Source organism: Xyrauchen texanus, chromosome 29, assembly GCF_025860055.1.
Source record: "Xyrauchen texanus isolate HMW12.3.18 chromosome 29, RBS_HiC_50CHRs, whole genome shotgun sequence".
NCBI lineage: Eukaryota > Metazoa > Chordata > Actinopteri > Cypriniformes > Catostomidae > Xyrauchen > Xyrauchen texanus.
Window position 1 is genome coordinate 8,115,741 of NC_068304.1, and position 17,189 is coordinate 8,132,929.

Here is a 17,189-nt window from a genome sequence, read left to right on the forward strand (position 1 = left end):
TAACAATAATGCTTCATTATCATTTTCCGAACTTCACAGTATCAAGATATTTACTAAAATAGCACCAATTCAAGTAATATTAAACATTTTCCAAAGTCTAAGTGGGATGTTGACTGTTTGATAGAACCACTTTTCATAGCAATGCACGTGAAATCTCTTATAGCCTACCCTCATCCTCCACAATATTTATCGTCATCAGGCTCTTTTCACTTTGGATACGCACATGATTTGTTTCAGGGCAGCAAGCGCCGCGTTGCACTCCATATGAAAAGCGCATCTTGTTCTGCTTTTTGCGCTGGCACTGCCGATGGAAATATAATTCATCCAAATTTTCTGGTAAGCATTAGATGACGCTTCAGAAGCTCTGCAGCAATGGATATTTTTTCAAGAATGATGCTTGAAGTCAGATGTTTTCTTTTCCAATGCTTTATTGTATGAGCAAAATATGTCCGGGAGAGTTTACAACAGGAGTCTCAACAAAGCAAACGGTACATGACATTTTATATCTTTCTAACACCAGAAATATTCTTGTGGCAGAATATAATTGGCCAGTGCAAACTCACTGTCTTATTGGAAGTGATGGTGGTGTAGTGTGCTAAAGCACATAACTGTTAATCAGAAGGTTGCTGGTTCGATCCCCACAGCCTCCACCATTGTGTCCTTGAGCAAGGCACTAAACTTGACTTGAATAAATGATCACTTTTATGCTTACCCCATCCCATCTCTCTTGCTGTCCTGTGCTCATTCCACCTGATATTTTCTCAACACATTATTTATAGGTACACTCTACTCTATACACAGAATTTCTTCCACAACAGCAGTAATAAATATAACTCGAATGACAGTGAATTTAGAAAAAATAATCTAAACATGGACTATATAGAAATGTATGTGTTATGCTTAGAAGCATACTGGACAGCAATCCAAAGGTACATTATTTATTATTTCATAATGTAAAGGTCAACATTTCAAAGTAAAATGGGCCAAAAGAGAGATGGGTGTTGTCTTCAGCACCTGCTGTAGTCCTACCCTGTCAGTGGCAATGCAGATATGCATTAATCTACTTTAAATACAGAAAATTCTGGAAATTCAGAAAATACAGGAAAATACATTTATTGATCATGGGTTTTGGTTATATTCCATGTCTAATATTAATATTTAGATGTTAGAACTCAAAGTGAGTGCTCTAAGGCACCAGGTTGTTTAAACAGCATAAAGCAGACACAGTGTCACTATCACATACATTACACATATATCAGAAGTTTATGGTCAACGTGTACTATTTCCATGCCAGGCGTGTTGTTTGTTGAAAATATATAAACTATCTTCTCTAGGGAAATGAAAAAATAACTTCTCTTGAGTTTTCTTTATTAGGACCATTTCAACAACATAGGATACATTGTCTGTGGTCATTTCAGTTTAGGATTACATAGCATCAGGTTTATCAGGTTTTGGAGTGGTGGTGGCGTTGTGGGCTAAACACATAACTGTTAATCAGAAGGTCGCTGGTTCGAGCCCCACAGCCACCACCATTGTGTCCTTGAGCAAGACACTTAACTCCAGGTTGCTCCGGGGGATTGTCCCTGTAATAAGTGCACTGTAAGTTGCTTTGGATAAAAGCGTCAGCCAAATGCATAAATGTAAATGTAAAAGAGCTTTTCCTGTTGAATGGTTCTGCCTTATAATTGTGATTGTTTTATCTATGTGTTAATGTTGATATATCTGCTTTTGAAAGCTTCATGACTATGTGGTGGTCAAGCCATTTGGTGATGCTGTTATGTTATTTGAATTAGTCTCAAAGGATATCATCCTTCCCTTTGATGCTTTGTTAAGAGTGTCATATCTTGAGCTTTGTGTAAGTTAAACACATGTACCTACAGCATACCAAAAACACACAATGTATCCTTAGTTGGTTAGACCCAATGACTGCAGCATGAATAGCAAAATCATATGAGTCGACTGATGTTCCTGATCATCTGCAATAAAGAATACATTTGCATGTCTCCTGTTCTTATAGAATACTTGAAACCTTTTCTCTTGTTAATTCATTTTAAGTTTACCCCTGGCTTTATTTGGTTTATTATTATTATTATTATACTCTATGATGCTACTATGATTGTAACAGTGAGTACATTGTGAACCGCTGTAAAGCTGTGGCCAAAAATATTGGCACCCTTGGTAAATATGAGCAAAGAAGGCTGTGAATAAAAATCTGCATCGTTTATCCTTTTGATCTTTCATTAAAAAAACTCACAAAAATCTAAACTTTGATTGAAGAAAAACAATTGAAAGAGGGGAATATCTCATTATTAAATAAATAATTTTCTCCAAAACACGTTGGCCATAATTATTGGTACCCTTTTATCTGGAAAAATAAGTAGTTAAAAATACTTATGACTTTTTCCAACATTATCTGGACTTCCAACAATTAAGTTAAGCAAAATTAATGCTTTATCAATAAATATTTAAAAACACATATGTGATATTGCTATTTATTCTATTCAGCGAATATTGTACATCTGTAAACAGAATAATGATGTGCCTTGGTGGTCGTCCAACAACTGACTAGTTAATTAGCAGGGTCGTCTACTAAAATGCATATTTTTAGTGGTGGTGGTTTTAAAGGGGGATGCATTTCTCAAATTAATTGAGTGACACAACTTATGACACTTTTCCACTGCACGTCACGGTTCGACTCTACTCTACTCGCTTTACTTTTCTGATCTTGCTTTTCCACTGCAGTTAAGTGTTGCCTCAACGTGGGTGTGATTATAGGCTGATCGTCAAAGTTGCACCGCCGTGCAACTTTTACTGCCGTGACATCATCTTAAACGCAACACAAAACAATAAACAATAACACGACCGCTAGCGGTTAGCTACTAGCTCATTGTGCTGCATAAAGCAGATGCTGCATGGTAATTTTACACAAGTGTAATAGTTCCAGTAGTTTCCAGTAGCTGCTCAACTAAATAAAGTGAAGCTTTCAAGCAGAGTATTAATGTAACAAAACGTACCATCCTCCATCGTGGCTGAGTTTTATATATTATATTTAATAATTTTATATATATTTTAACTCTTCTCATCAAACCAAGTCTGCCTTGTATCCAGGGCTGGACTGTAATCTGGCATACAGGGCATTTTCCCAGTGGGCCAATCACTTTGGGGCCGATCAGGGGTGGACTGGCCAGCGGGAGAACCGAGCGGGCCAGTAGGTTGGCCGCGAAATGGACCTAATGGGAAACGATAAGCTAAAATGAGCCGCCGCATTATGCAGAACGGACCACTAAATTTCGCCGCGATATGTAGAAAAGGACAGTGAACGTTCTTTCAGAATTCTTTCTTTTGGGTGAATGACTGCTGAGCAACTGCTGTGACACAGCTGAATCTTGGCTCAAAGGAAAAACAGATGAGATGACAATAATTTTGGAGTACAATCGTGGTATTTTCATAAATGTACGTAAAATACATTTTTCTATAGTTTTTAAAAGCACTATACTAAATTATAAACAAAATAAAAATAAAGGCTTGTAGTGTGTGCATTCTGCACCTAATGTATTCCTCAATCTGTACTTCTGCTGCATTTCATATTTATTATTCTGCTGTCAAATGAAATGAAAATCATCTGTTACCTCAGGATCCCATCCAGTCCCAGCTTTGGGTCCAGCCTCTTGCACCACTCCTACAAAATGATGACCACTAACCAGCCAGCGAGGAACATTGATGACCACTGCCTGCATCATCTTCACCAAGAATAAACTTCTACCAACTGCAGCTTGTGCCACTTCTAACAACACTTCACCAACCACTGCATCTCTTCAGACCATTTTGGATGGACACCAAAGACTCTTAATCATTATCCTTACAGTTTTAAACATTATTAACATATTGAAAAATGCATCACTGAATCTCTTCAATGAATACATGACTTGTATAGCAAAGTAATATAGGCATACATCTATATACTGTAAACCAAGAGTTAGATAAGTTCAGCTGACTTTTTTCTCTAAAAACTAAATATCTTGTGAAGTATTTCTTTTGTTTTTTACACTTGAATCACTCGTGACATTTGATTTTGGCTTGTTCACTGGGGCCAAAGATGATATAAAGCTGATCATTAAGGCATGATTTCTACTAAATTTATTTTAAACAGTGTACTATGAAAAGCATTATACAACTAAAAATAACTTAACTTACTTCACACACGCACGCACGCACACAGACACATATATATATTATATAAACCACACAAAAATTGCATTGTGCTGTGATTAAGATTGAAATGTGTGTAAATGTGTAATATTTTTTTTAATACTGTGGTTCAGTAATTATGTTCAATGACTTTTATTGATGCATATTTTATTGTATCATGTTCTGTACATGTAATGTAATTTAAAAACTACAATCAATGAATTTATAATAAATACATACATATTTTCAGATAAAATAATTTGGTGTGTTTACTGACTTACCATACATTACATAATGAAACATAAATTTACAGCAAAAATGTTTAATATTATACATATAATGATTTAATTAACATGCTAAACTAGCAAACGAATCGGCTAGCAGTTAGCATGCAAAATATAATCTAACTGAAAAATACAGAATGAGAAATGTGTAATTTAAAGATCTATAGCTTTGGTTATATACTACTATGGCAGGGCGGGGCCGGGTCGTGATTCCGCACACCTGGCCCCTAATCAGGCTAATTAGCCCTCGAGGGGGATAAAGGCCGACCGAAGACGGCAGTGCGAGAGAGAGAGAGCAGCCGGAGGATGGAGCCCGGCCACCTGGAAGCGGAGGAACGGCCGCCGACCACGAGCAGAGGAGGGTCTCCCAACCAACCTGTCTCTGATCCACCCAGGGAGGCACAGCTGTCATCCGCTAGCGGGTGGAGGAGTGGCCGAGGACCAATCTACAGCGTATCAGAGAACTGGCGATTAAGTTTTTTTTCCTTCTCTCTCTCTCCTCTCCCTCCCGCTGCCACTATGCATTGGCCTTTGCCTCACTTTTAAATTTGACTTTGGTTTTTATGGGGTACTGCACTGTTACAGGGAGTACCCCCTGTGTTTTTAATTATTGCTGTTTCCCTCCCCTTGTCCCCTCCCAGATTCAGGAAGATGGGGATGACCTGCTGGCAGACGGGGTGGAAGGCATGCCCCTCCCCAGGGGAGGGGGGGGTGTACGTCAGGCTCCCCGGCCTGAGAGAATGATGGAGGAATGTGTCAGGGCAGAGGGCGTGGCCGGGTCGTGATTCCGCACACCCGGCCCCTAATCAGGCTAATTAGCCCTCGAGAGGGATAAAGGTCGACCTAAGATGGCAGTGCGAGAGAGATTTACGGACATCTGTGTGTGTTTGTCTTTTTGGTTAAGTTTATAATTAAAATATTATTTATATTACCAAGCCGGTTCTCGCCTCCTCCTTTCCATTAACCCCTTTACAACTTCTATGTCAAGGTCCTGTCACTTTGTTAGGTTGAGTTTTTGTCTGATGGGACTATGACATCATCACCAAATGTTCTGTCTTGTGTTTCGTGTCCTGTCTTTGTGTTGAGCGCACAGGTCCGAGTGTGAGATACCGCTGTGAGCTTTCGGTAATGTCAGAGTCCTGTCCCTCTGTCAGGTTGGCGTTTTGTCTGACGGGACCATGACATCATCACCCCATGTCTTGTGTTCCATGTACGTTCTTTGTGTGAGCACACGTGTCCAGTTGTTAGTTACCACCGTGCACTCTTCAGTTGGTCTTGTTTCATGTCCAGAGCATGGTGTCTGGATCCTGACTTCCTGTCTGGTTTGGTTTCGGTCTGTGTCGGTATCAAACACTAACTGTGTGTTTCAGGTGCTGCTGGCATGCGGAATCAGCATTTCCATGGGAACCCTGATTGTTTCCATGGGAACGCTGATCATACCAACTTTCTGCTGGCAAGTGTCACCTGTCCCTTGTTTATATTTAAATCCCTTCATGTGTCATGTTCTTGGTAGGATTGTTTAATGTGTTTAGTGTTGAAGTGTGTTTGGTGTGAAGTAACTTAACTCACTCTTTCTTCCTAGTTGGTCCTGTCTCGTGTATTTGTTTGGATGCGCATCTCTGCTCACTTGTCGGAAGTGTGGTTACCTTCAAATCTGCTGGGCGTTATACTCTGCACCTCACTACACTTCTACAGAGGATTCCTTTGGACTTCCACAACGTACACACTCGTCTACAAACTCCCTCTTCACAGATGTTCCATTGTGCGATTACGGCGCACACTCATTCACAAGACTCCCTCCCTCTACTGCAGTCGGTGCCGGGATCTCCAGTCTTCGCAAGCACAGTTAACATTATAATTTATTGTAAATAAATCCTTTGAACTGTTCCTCTGCTTTTGGATCCCTTTGTCTCACTCTCGCTCTCTGACAATACTATGTGTAACATATGGTTTAAAAGTCATTAAATGTCCTATTTACAAAGTTATATTGGTAAACATCATAAAAAGTTTTTTCAGGCAGTGAATAAAGTACCCATTAATAGATCCCTCAGCCAATGGAATTGCTGTGTTGTCAAAGGGAGACCCATATTTCAGGGGGGACTCAGTTGCTCACGACATCGGCACTGGCCGGGTGTAGCATGTTAGCGCATTAGCGTCATGAATTCATAATGTAAACAGGACAAATTACACATTTTCTGCTGCATATAGAGTATATTACTTTAAATCATCGTTGAGTGGTTAAAACAGCTTCTTTTACGTTAATTCTACTCACAGAATGAGGCATAAAGTCATTGCTAACATTATTAACATTATCATACTTCTATTTGTCTCCCACTGCGATGTGGCAGGTGTTTGAATGTTCGCAAATAGGAGGGGGACCTACACAATATTAGGCAGGTGATTTTAATGTTGTGGCTGATCGGTGTATATACTGTATATAAACTGTATGTATATATAATATATACTGTATATATAATTGTATATAATATAATATATACTGTATATACTGAATGTATATAGTTTTGTTGTCTTTGCATTTTTTACCCTTATAAGTCCATATGTGATACCGCTTGCTGTTCTCTTTCATTGTCATGAAATGGAGCAGTCTGATCTGGTGATCTGCATCGTATTGAAGAATGCATGTATAGATAACACAAGAATGTGTCTGGCCTTTTAGCTGTGGTGTGGGGTAATATTCAGGGGGCAGAGGGTCAGGTGTGTAGGCCAAACAGATATCTCTTTGTTATGTGTCATGACTGACAGGGAAGACGGCTGTATGATGGGGCGAGTTTGTGAAACAGACAAAGCTGTGTGTCAGTGCAGAGCTGAGCTCCAGGGGATTGGCTTACTGCTCAGAGACAGGCGGGCGCCCGTGGAGCAGAATCCCACCCATGTGATTTCACAGGGTGGTGAGTTTGCTCGGGATAATCGCACCCTATAGTGTGGAGATTTGAGGATCATGTCTGTGGAATTGGTTTACAAAGCTTAACTATCATCAGGAAATGCACACCGAGCGCTCAAGTCCTTCAGGTACATCAGCTTATGTTTTTACCTCACCAGCTCACTTCCTTCCTCCCAGACTGTTTTTCATTCAACTTCCACCAAGCATTATTAGAGCCTTTTTAAGTGCCCCTTCCAAACAGAAACCAGAACATGAAACTTAAACTCTCCTTTGGTTTGTTTGTTTGTGTGTGTGTGTGTGTGTGTGTGTGTGTGTGTGTGTGTGTGTGTGTGTGTGTGTGTGTGTGTGTGTGTGTGTGTACAGGTATTCCCTAAGTTGCGGGGACCAAATGTCACCACAAGGATAGTAAAACCTGACATTTTTGACATGTGGGGACAATCAGACACTCCCCATGAGGAAAACAGCTTATAAATCATACTAAATTGTGTTTTTTGAAAACGTTTTCTGTGAGGGGTAGGGTTAGGGGATAGAATATAAAGTTTGTACAGTATGAAAACCATTGTCTATGGAGAGTCATAATAAAACATGAAAACCCAACATGTGTGTGTGTGTGTGTGTGTGTGTGTGTGTGTGTGTGTGTGTGTGTGTGTGTATGTGTGTATGTGTGTGTGTGTGTGTGTGTGTGTGTGTGTGTGTGTGTGTGTATGTGTGTATGTGTGTGTGTGTGTGTGTGTGTGTGTGTGTGTGTGTGTGTGTGTGTGTGTGTGTGTGTGTGTGTGGTCTCACCAGTGGGTTTCAGTGGACATTTAAACTGTTCCGGCCTCAGGACATCATGTGGAGTAGCACATGATCGACAGGTTTTGATTTATATCTTGCCTGTTTGTTTTGCAGCCTGTACATACTGCGATTGAGAGGTGTAGAGATCATTAGTTAAGCCTGTCAAAAGGATGACATTATTTATTACTCAAATTAATGGAGAATAGTATCAACTTACAGTCGCTTCAGGACATCTCTTCACCTGTCTATCTTTTTCTCTCCTCATTTCCTCCTCTCATATCCCTGCAGAATAATTATGTGATTACTCAGCATTTATATAAATATTATGCTTATCTTTTGCATCAGAGAATGTAGTTTGCCAACAGTGTTCCTGTAAGGTTACAGTGAAGCATGCTTAAAGCCATCAGTGTTGACTGCAGCTGCCCGTGTGTGTGAGATAGGACCTGATATGGTGAAACAGCATCATATCCTCATAAAGCACTCTTTGTTTGAAGAGGGAAAGGCTCCAAGTCTGTACACATCCGTGTGCTCTCTTAATTTATGTCAGGTGTTATTGAGAGGTTAGGGAAAGTTCACCAGGGTCTATATGATATAACATAATGTGTTACTGCAACTGAGCATTCACATGAGTGTGATTAGACTTTGTCGGATGTTGATTTTATATCACTGAAATATTTGGTGGCGAGTGGGCTAAAGCACATAACTGTTAATCAGAAGGTTGCTGGTTCGATCCCCATGGCCACCACCATTGTGTCCTTGAGCAAGGCACTACGGGGGGGTTGTCCCTGTAATAAGTGCACTGTAAGTCGCTTTGGATAAAAGTGTCTGCCAAATGCATAAATGTAAATGTAAATTTGGTAGATAAATATGTTCAGAATGGAATGCAAGTTTACTACATAGTCTACACAGAAATGTTGTGTTTTTTTAAAATAGTGTGTACATTATGTAACAATTAACATTTCAAACAGGAGTTTGTCAGGTTTTTCTATACTATCTGGAGAAAGCTCTCTGTTAGCATCAACATTCATCCCAATTGCAGTTGTTCGGTTGGCGCAGGAGTCTCACTGCAGCACACTATGAGAGCTTTCCTTGCTCCTCTCCAACAACACGTTTAAATTTTTTGTTTCAGCCACAGCACATGTTCATGCTTATTGTATCATGTCTGTGTATGCTCTCAGCAGTAGCAAAGCAGCGTAAGAATATCTAGTCTGCCAAGATCTGACCTACTAACTGTCATTTCTACCAGAAAGACTCAGAACAGTAGTGCGTTTAAGTAGTTTATTTTGATTGATAAATAAAAGTGAATGAATAATAAAGTTCTTTGGCATAAGAAATTAGAGATTCTTCAGCAAACCATCAAAACCTGCCGGGGAAGATGGCAGGGGTGAGAAGTCTACCCCCCGCAGGGGGGGGGCAATCCAACCGTCTCCATTGACTTTGCATTGCGAGAGGCTGCCTCCTTGTCATTTATGGCATATTATAAAAGACAGAAAAATGCCTAAAAGCTGCTGTGTGACAAGGTGTACAGCAAACAAGCTAAAAAAAAACAGAACATTTTTATAAGCTTCCGAACCGTAAAAGCCAGCCTTTAAGGAGACAAATGTGGATACAGGCAATAAGACGAGAAGCATCAGCAGGAAGAGTGGGTAAATTGTGGGATCCTGACAATAAAATTTAACTTCTCAATTTATCTCCTCCTCTCAGGTTCACATAGGTTGGTGAAATAAGCAATCGACATGGTTAAAATTATGAATGTTTATTTTTTTTACAATATCATGTCGCATTCCAGTGGGCGTAGTTCTCAGAGTAGTTCGAGAACTAGTTGTGCTCTGTCTCAATTGATCCACTTTTATGTCCTGAAACAAACCGTTTTTGGGGGTCGACTATGATGAGCCGTTTGGAGTAGCATTTCCTGATGGCTCCTCGGTATCAACAACTGGGCTGTATCTTCATTTGTCTGAGAGTCCTGCGTCACTCGATACAATCTATCTCTAATAATTGAAATATATGGATAAGTGAGTGCAACCTCTGGCTGGAGACATTGACCATCAATCACTTTCACTTGATTAAAGGTGTGCTGAAGGGTCTCGTCTCGTGACTGCTCCAGAGGGATATCCCCAGAATGGAATCCTTTAAGGGCTGGGGAAGCTGAGACTTCCCCCTCACTTACGCCATCCTGACGTGAAGCTGATGTAGACGGCCCTGGCTCTGCCTCCCCAGCCAGTAAATCACACACCACACACCGGAATGCTTTACTGCAAGACCCATCCACACACATTCCCCTCAATAAAGTAGTAAATGCCGGCCAATTAATTCCCAAAATTATTGGATGGGTCAGGTGGGAATTAACCATAGCCTCAATACTATGATTCTGTCCCCGAAAATGAATAGTGACTGTCACTGTAGGGTAACTTTGAATATCCCCACGCACATACCACAACTTCACCTACTGCCCCATGCCCAAAACCTCATTTTGAACCAAATATTGGTGGATAGAGGTTTGATTGCAACCACCAACCACGGTATCCACCAAGGCTTGATATGTACTTCCCCTAATACTCACAGGTATGCAGTACGTTCCAGCTCAATCGAAGGCAGCCTGTGGGGTGTCAAGGACCCAGACCAACACTCCCAGCTCCATCGCTGGGCATTGATCTTGGGAGTGCCCCGGCTCTCTGCCACTCCTGCAAGCTGGCCCAGAGGTTATGCCCACACCCACAGCAGCGGATTCACCAACCTGGGGGGAGGAGCGAGAAGAGAGAGGGGGAACCACCGGTTGGGAAAACACCTGTGACTGGAGAGCTGTTTTGGAAATAAACATCCCGTTTCCTGGGAAACGGGATGGGGCGTGAACCAGACACAGGGGGCCGCCATATGGTCCTCAGCCAACTGGACCCACTCTGCTAGCAGGTCCTGGTGTTGAGCCTGGTGCATGCTGGAAAGGGATTGGATTACTTTGGAAAATGTTGAAGACTCGATGACAGCATGCTAGCTACCTCAAATTCCTAAATTTCAGCACCACTGTAACAGGACTGGATGTTGTTGGAATGAGGAAGCGGGGTTCAGTTAATGTTAAACTCTTTATTCAGTACAATAAACACTCAATGTACATGTATCAACACTCTATTGCAGGTACGGCTGTGTAGCTCTCTCTCTCTCCCTGGTGCTCTGGCATAGGCTCCTCTTATCGCTTCTCCCGAATTACTGCAACAAGAAATAGCTGTTAGACTTAATTATCACAAAGGGATGAATCCTTAGCTGCTACTTCTCTCATTACATATACCACTACATTACAGATTTACAATTGACCCTTCACTAAACTCCGCCCACTTAGTTACGGTTGCTCAATCTGAGAAGCACTGCAATTCCCATTGGAAAGAATGGGAGATTGTTGTGGACGGCACGTTTTGTTTTTGGCTAAATATTCTCATAAACGGAATGGATAATATTTTTTCCATGCTGGTATGAAGAGTGACATTGTAATGCAAGTTTTTGTAAAATAATTTGATGTGTTTTTAATTACACATGAATTAACTGTGAATCAGAATCAAGGCAAACAATTATTACAGTCACTTGAAAAGAGAAACGCTTCACATAATAGCGATTACACATCTAATAACATTAGCATAAGTGTTTATAGCATCTCAAAACACTCATTTTGATATTGTGATATCATTTTGATATTTTTATTTACTATCACTTTTACTATGACTTGAATCGATACATAAATGAATAAACATTCAGTTATTAGCTTTAATTTACCTTGGAGCAAATGTAGATATCGTTGCAGATGTTATTGTTCATTTTGGAATGAGGGCTGACACAGTTTAATTCGTAATATGCTTTTCTCCGGATTTATTTAAAGATTAGAATTTTTTTTATAAAAAAAACACTGTGGGTATCCTCTATGGGTAACTCATGTCACTAATACAAATGACCCGGCAACAATGTGTTTTAATTATTTATAAAAAAAAATGATAAAATACTGCTTAAAAGTACTCAAATACTTTCATATGGCAGAGTAATGGCAGCAGGACAACAGTTGCTAAGACAGGATTGGTCAGAAGTGCTTTTAAGGTGGGGCTTAGCGAAGGGTCAATTGTTTTGTCAGACTGCATCGCAGCAAGGTAACTCCACCCCTTTTTCTACGTACGGCAAGCCGCGAGTGCTGAGAGCATGAAGTGTCCAACATTCCATGCTAACACTTGAAGTGTAGCATCCGAGTACTCTTAGTACACTTCTTTTTTGTTGCATTTTCAGTGCTTTCATACTATTTGCACTACTTACACTACAAAATGATGTAGAATAATGAAGAGGTGTGCTGTTGTGCTGCCATTATTGTTCCTTTTGAGACGATTCTACACTTTATTTGAGAATCCACTAGATAACTTGTGTGCATATATATATATATATATATATATATATATACTAGTGTGAGTGCACAGTGCAAAGTGCGTCATTTGGGACACAGCTTTAGATCGTTTTGTGATTTTGTATTTTTGTAGTATTCTCAGTGATGGCATAAAATGACATTAAATCTGCCAAAACCAACATTTTAAAGCACTTACCTGCAGTGTATGGCATGTAATTCTTGATCACTTAATCAAGGGCACATAAGGTTGACTATTCGGTCGTTCTGTGAAGTGAAATCAGTTCTCAGTCATTGGTTTCTTTGGTTCAAGGGCAGCACTTTTAATCTAGCTCACTCAATTACAGCATCTTGTTCAAATGTGAAAAACCACTTGTGTCTATTTGAAGTGGTGTAATTTGATGAAAGTGAATTTTATTTCTAGCACGCTGTGGTTGAATTCCCTCTCTTTCTTTCTGACTTCCCTCTATCATCTCTTTTAATCTCTCCACACCCATTTGAAAAAGGAGATCCACTTCATTACTGAGAGGTTGTGATCACACTCTAGGGAGCCTCACACATATTCTGTGTGTGTGTTTGTGTGTGTGTGTGTGTGTGTGTGTGTGTGTGAGCATGTATTTATCACTTTATGGGGACCAAATGTCCCCATAAGGATAGTAAAACCCGAAATGTTTGACCTTGTGGGGACATTTTGTCGGTCCCCATGAGGAAAACAGCTTATAAATCATACTAAATTATGTTTTTTGAAAATGTAAAAATGCAGAATGTTTTCTGTGAGGGTTAGGTTTAGGGGTAGGGTTAGGTTTAGGGGATAGAATATAAAGTTTGTACAGTATAAAAACCATTATGTCTATGGAAAGTCCCCATAAAACATGGAAACACAACATGTGTGTGTGTGTGTGTGTGTGTGTCAGATAGTAAGCATTGTATTTTCAAACATCATCAGTTCAGCTGTTTATTAGGTTATATCTATACTTTAATACAAATAAATCATGTTGTAAAATGTTGGTTTTACTGTATACATTATAGTCCTTTCGGCAACTCCTTGTATTGCAGAATCAATTGATGATGACCCAGAGGAGAAATTATATTGTTCAGATGCTGCTCTTTCATAGCTCAGGGGTTCAGGGTTTCATTCAAGTATTAACCTAGTCAGAAGTTCTTCCTAAAATACCTAAGGAAAAATAAAAGACAATTGTTGACATATAGAGTATAAAGCTATTTAATTCATGTGGATAGCAAGCATAGCTTGGATTACTTGATCTTGGAAGAATGTTTGTGTTCACATATGTTTGTGTTTTATGTTGGCTAAATCAATGTGCAGTTTGAAACATTATTTATATGTAATCTAAACTCTAGAGGAGACGCATGTGAGATCATTGTGCTGTTTTCTCAAGGGAAAAGCTTCCATTTGCTCATTGCTGTCTTTGTGAAATAATTGAGATATTAAAGAGATCACCAGTGATTTTTATTTCCTATAAGAATAAATTTTTTATGAGATGAGAGAGTATAAACTACCAGCTGCACGCCCTGTCACAGAAGTAACCCCTAATTCTTGCTATGTATCGCATATGGACATATGTCTGTTATAACCTTTTTAAACAGAGCTTACTAAAATCCCTTCCAAAAGAAACACTATTAAAAACAAATGAAATCATCTCTAAAGAACAATTCGTGAAACAAATATCTGTTCCTTCAAAACATTTATTTCATTTTAGTGGATACATGTTTGGGCCAAGACAAAATTGGAGGCCATGTTCTGTGGGTGTGAAAGGCTACAGTAAGAATAGTTTATAAATAGTTTCTAAAAGAAATATCTATGACGATTATGTGGATGACTAAATACTGAACAACACAAAGACACCTGACAAGGAAAAGTGCACGGACCGAAGAGAATCATGCAGTTCATATTTTTTGTACACCTTATCCAACTACACTGCTATGTCTGAAATAATGGTCTGAACTAGCCAGCATCAAAACACGATTGTTTTATTTTTATAGAAGTGCATTGCTTTTCTACTCGGCAGACCATTTTGTTAAATGTACCTTAAAATAGGTCAATAGTTTTGTCCCGTTAGAATTGCTTTTTGACCCAGGATAAATGAACCTGTGAAAACTAGCAATTACACAACCATTAATACAATTAATAAAGTAGGCAATAAATTGGAAAATTACAACATTTAATGTAATGTGGCTTCAAATAAAATTGATTGTTGGATAAAAAGCATCATTGATTGTCTCAAGTTATATTCATGGGGAAAAAAATCCTCATGTGAAGTTTTATTTATCACCCACAAATAATTTTGCTGTAAGTGGATCTATCCAGAGTCTGCACCAGCCTGTTTCAATTTCTACAGTGTGAGTTTTGCCTGATATTGACCTAAAGCTATTCTTATAGACTTGACCACAGCTTACATAATCTTTCAAGAGAAAATATTTTGTGTAATAATAGTAGAAATAATAATTAGGGCAATACTTTACAATACAGTTTCATATGTTAACATTAGTGAACTAACAATGAACAACACTTTTACAGCATTTATTCATTTAAGTTTATGCTAATTTCAAACATATACTAACACATTTTTAAAATCAAAAGTGGTATTTGTCAGCTTAAGTTAATTAAGTATGAACTAACAGAAACTAACAAAAAACAATTGTATTTTTATTACTTAACATTAGCAAAGATTAATAAATGCTGTAAAAATATTGTTAATTGTTTTTTCCTGATAGCTATACATTGTAAAGTGTGACAATAATAATAATAAATATTATTATTATCAATAATAATAATAATAATCATTATTATTATTTTATTTTATTTTTAAATCATAAACCTTGTTATAACCGGGCATTCCGGCATTTGTTTTTCTAGTTGTCTATTTGAGATTAATTACATCATGATTTTTGACAGCTGAATTTATACCAAACAAAACAAATGTAATCAAAGCTATTCAGTGCATGGAGCTGGTTGTGTTAAAATGCGGGAAGTAACTGGGAATGTCTGTGCACAGTCCTCCAATGTAATCAGAAGGAGAGGGTTTTCCAGAAAAAAACTGCCCAGAAGGTGTTTTGGAGAGGCAAGAGTCCTCCTGCGACCAGGGGGAAAGTCCAGCTGTGTGAGGCACCTGATGAGAGTAAAAGTAGCTCGACTGATTGGAGAGTAAATTGAAAGAGCAGGGAGAGGGCAGAGTCAGAGGAGAGGAGGAGGTCATCTGCTGATGGTGCCTGCGCTGCTCACAGCCCACCCCGTAATAAGTCGCCTCTTGACCGGACTGGAGGAGTCTCTCGGCGCCGGGACCGAAATGATGCGAGCTCTGGGACAGGACCGACGCTCCGATGTAAGGCGCTGCTGACGTGGGACTCGGGTGAGGATGCTGGAGCGTCACGAACGGCGGAACCGGCCAATAAAACGAGCTAGCGAACAGTCCGGTGGCCGTGGCGGAGGACAGCCGCGCACCTCTCTTCATGGCTAGCTTGGCCCGAGACGCGGCGCTAGGGCGGCGCCGGAGTTTCCCGGTGGTGCCGCCGATGAACACATCATCACTGGACGGGTCCAGCATCCAGTAGTTGCCCTTTCCCGGGTCGTCGTAGTGGCGCGGAACCTTGACGAAGCACTTGTTGAGGCTCAGGTTGTGTCGGATGGAGTTTTGCCAGCCCTGCCGGTTTTCGCGGTAGTACGGGAAATTGCCCATGATGAACTCGTAAATGCCGTTGAGGGTGAGCCGTCGCTCCGGGCTCTGTCGGATGGCCATCATGATGAGCGCGTTATAACTGAACGGCGGCTTCTCGGGTTTATTCTTCTTCTCTTTCGCATCTGTTGACTGTCCAACCTCTCCGGGCTCTTTTTTATCCTGTCGGGCCGTTTCGTTCCGCTCTCGAATGGGACGCTTCGGCTTTTCGGATCTCTCGTCGAAATCGACATATTTTCCATGATCTCCCGCAGACGGATGGGAGCGCGGCGGTGGTTTTGCAACACGGGAGCGCGGAGCGTCCGGCGCGGCGCCGCAGTCACTCATCACCCGCTCGTGTCGGAGCAGCAGGCTGCTGATGCTGAAAGAGGACTTGTGGAAAAAACTTAAAGGGGCTTTCCTCTCCTCCATGTTTGACAACACAAAACACGCATCTAACGCGTCCAAATGTTCTTAGAAGTTCAAGTACAACCAAAGCGGCACCTGCGCGTCACCAAACACCCTAAAAAGTGCGCATCCATTCTTCAGAGAAGGCTGGAGGAAAACACAAAGATCTGATACGTTTTCCCGCACAGCCAATCTCTGTGACTGATCAATGAACTCAAAGACTCAATTATAACAAGTCGGAAGCCCGTGAAACTCAAGCTTCTCACCTGAGACCGCCTCTCAGCTCCTGCCCTTCCCTTCTGTTTACACATTCATCTGGCTGGATGCCGGGCAAAAACAAGTGAGGCAAAAGACTGCATGCTAAGGAGGGCAGATACGACAACACTTGGAGATGTAAGCAAACAGTTTAGGATGGGCAAGAAGGCTAATCTCTCCCCTGCACTGAAAAAAATGACTAGTATCTATTTGCGGATTTTTTTATTTTTTTATTTATTTATTTTTTTTGCGCACGTTTTTGCACAAAGTTTTAAAGTAAAATCTTAACTTCATGACATAGTATCGATTAGAGGGAGGGAGTACATATAACTTAA

General features: G+C 40.2%; 1 protein-coding gene across 1 annotated transcript; it reads right to left on the bottom strand.

The window, feature by feature from the left end:
• Positions 1-15,474: 15,474 nt before the first annotated feature.
• LOC127622855 (forkhead box protein G1-like) lies at positions 15,475-16,623 on the bottom strand. Its single transcript, XM_052096966.1, has 2 exons — positions 16,465-16,623; positions 15,475-16,416 (listed from the first exon to the last, which is right to left on the bottom strand). The coding sequence occupies exons 1-2, from the start codon at positions 16,621-16,623 to the stop codon at positions 15,475-15,477; spliced, it is 1,101 nt and encodes a 366-aa protein (XP_051952926.1).
• Between the last annotated feature and the right edge of the window lie 566 nt (positions 16,624-17,189).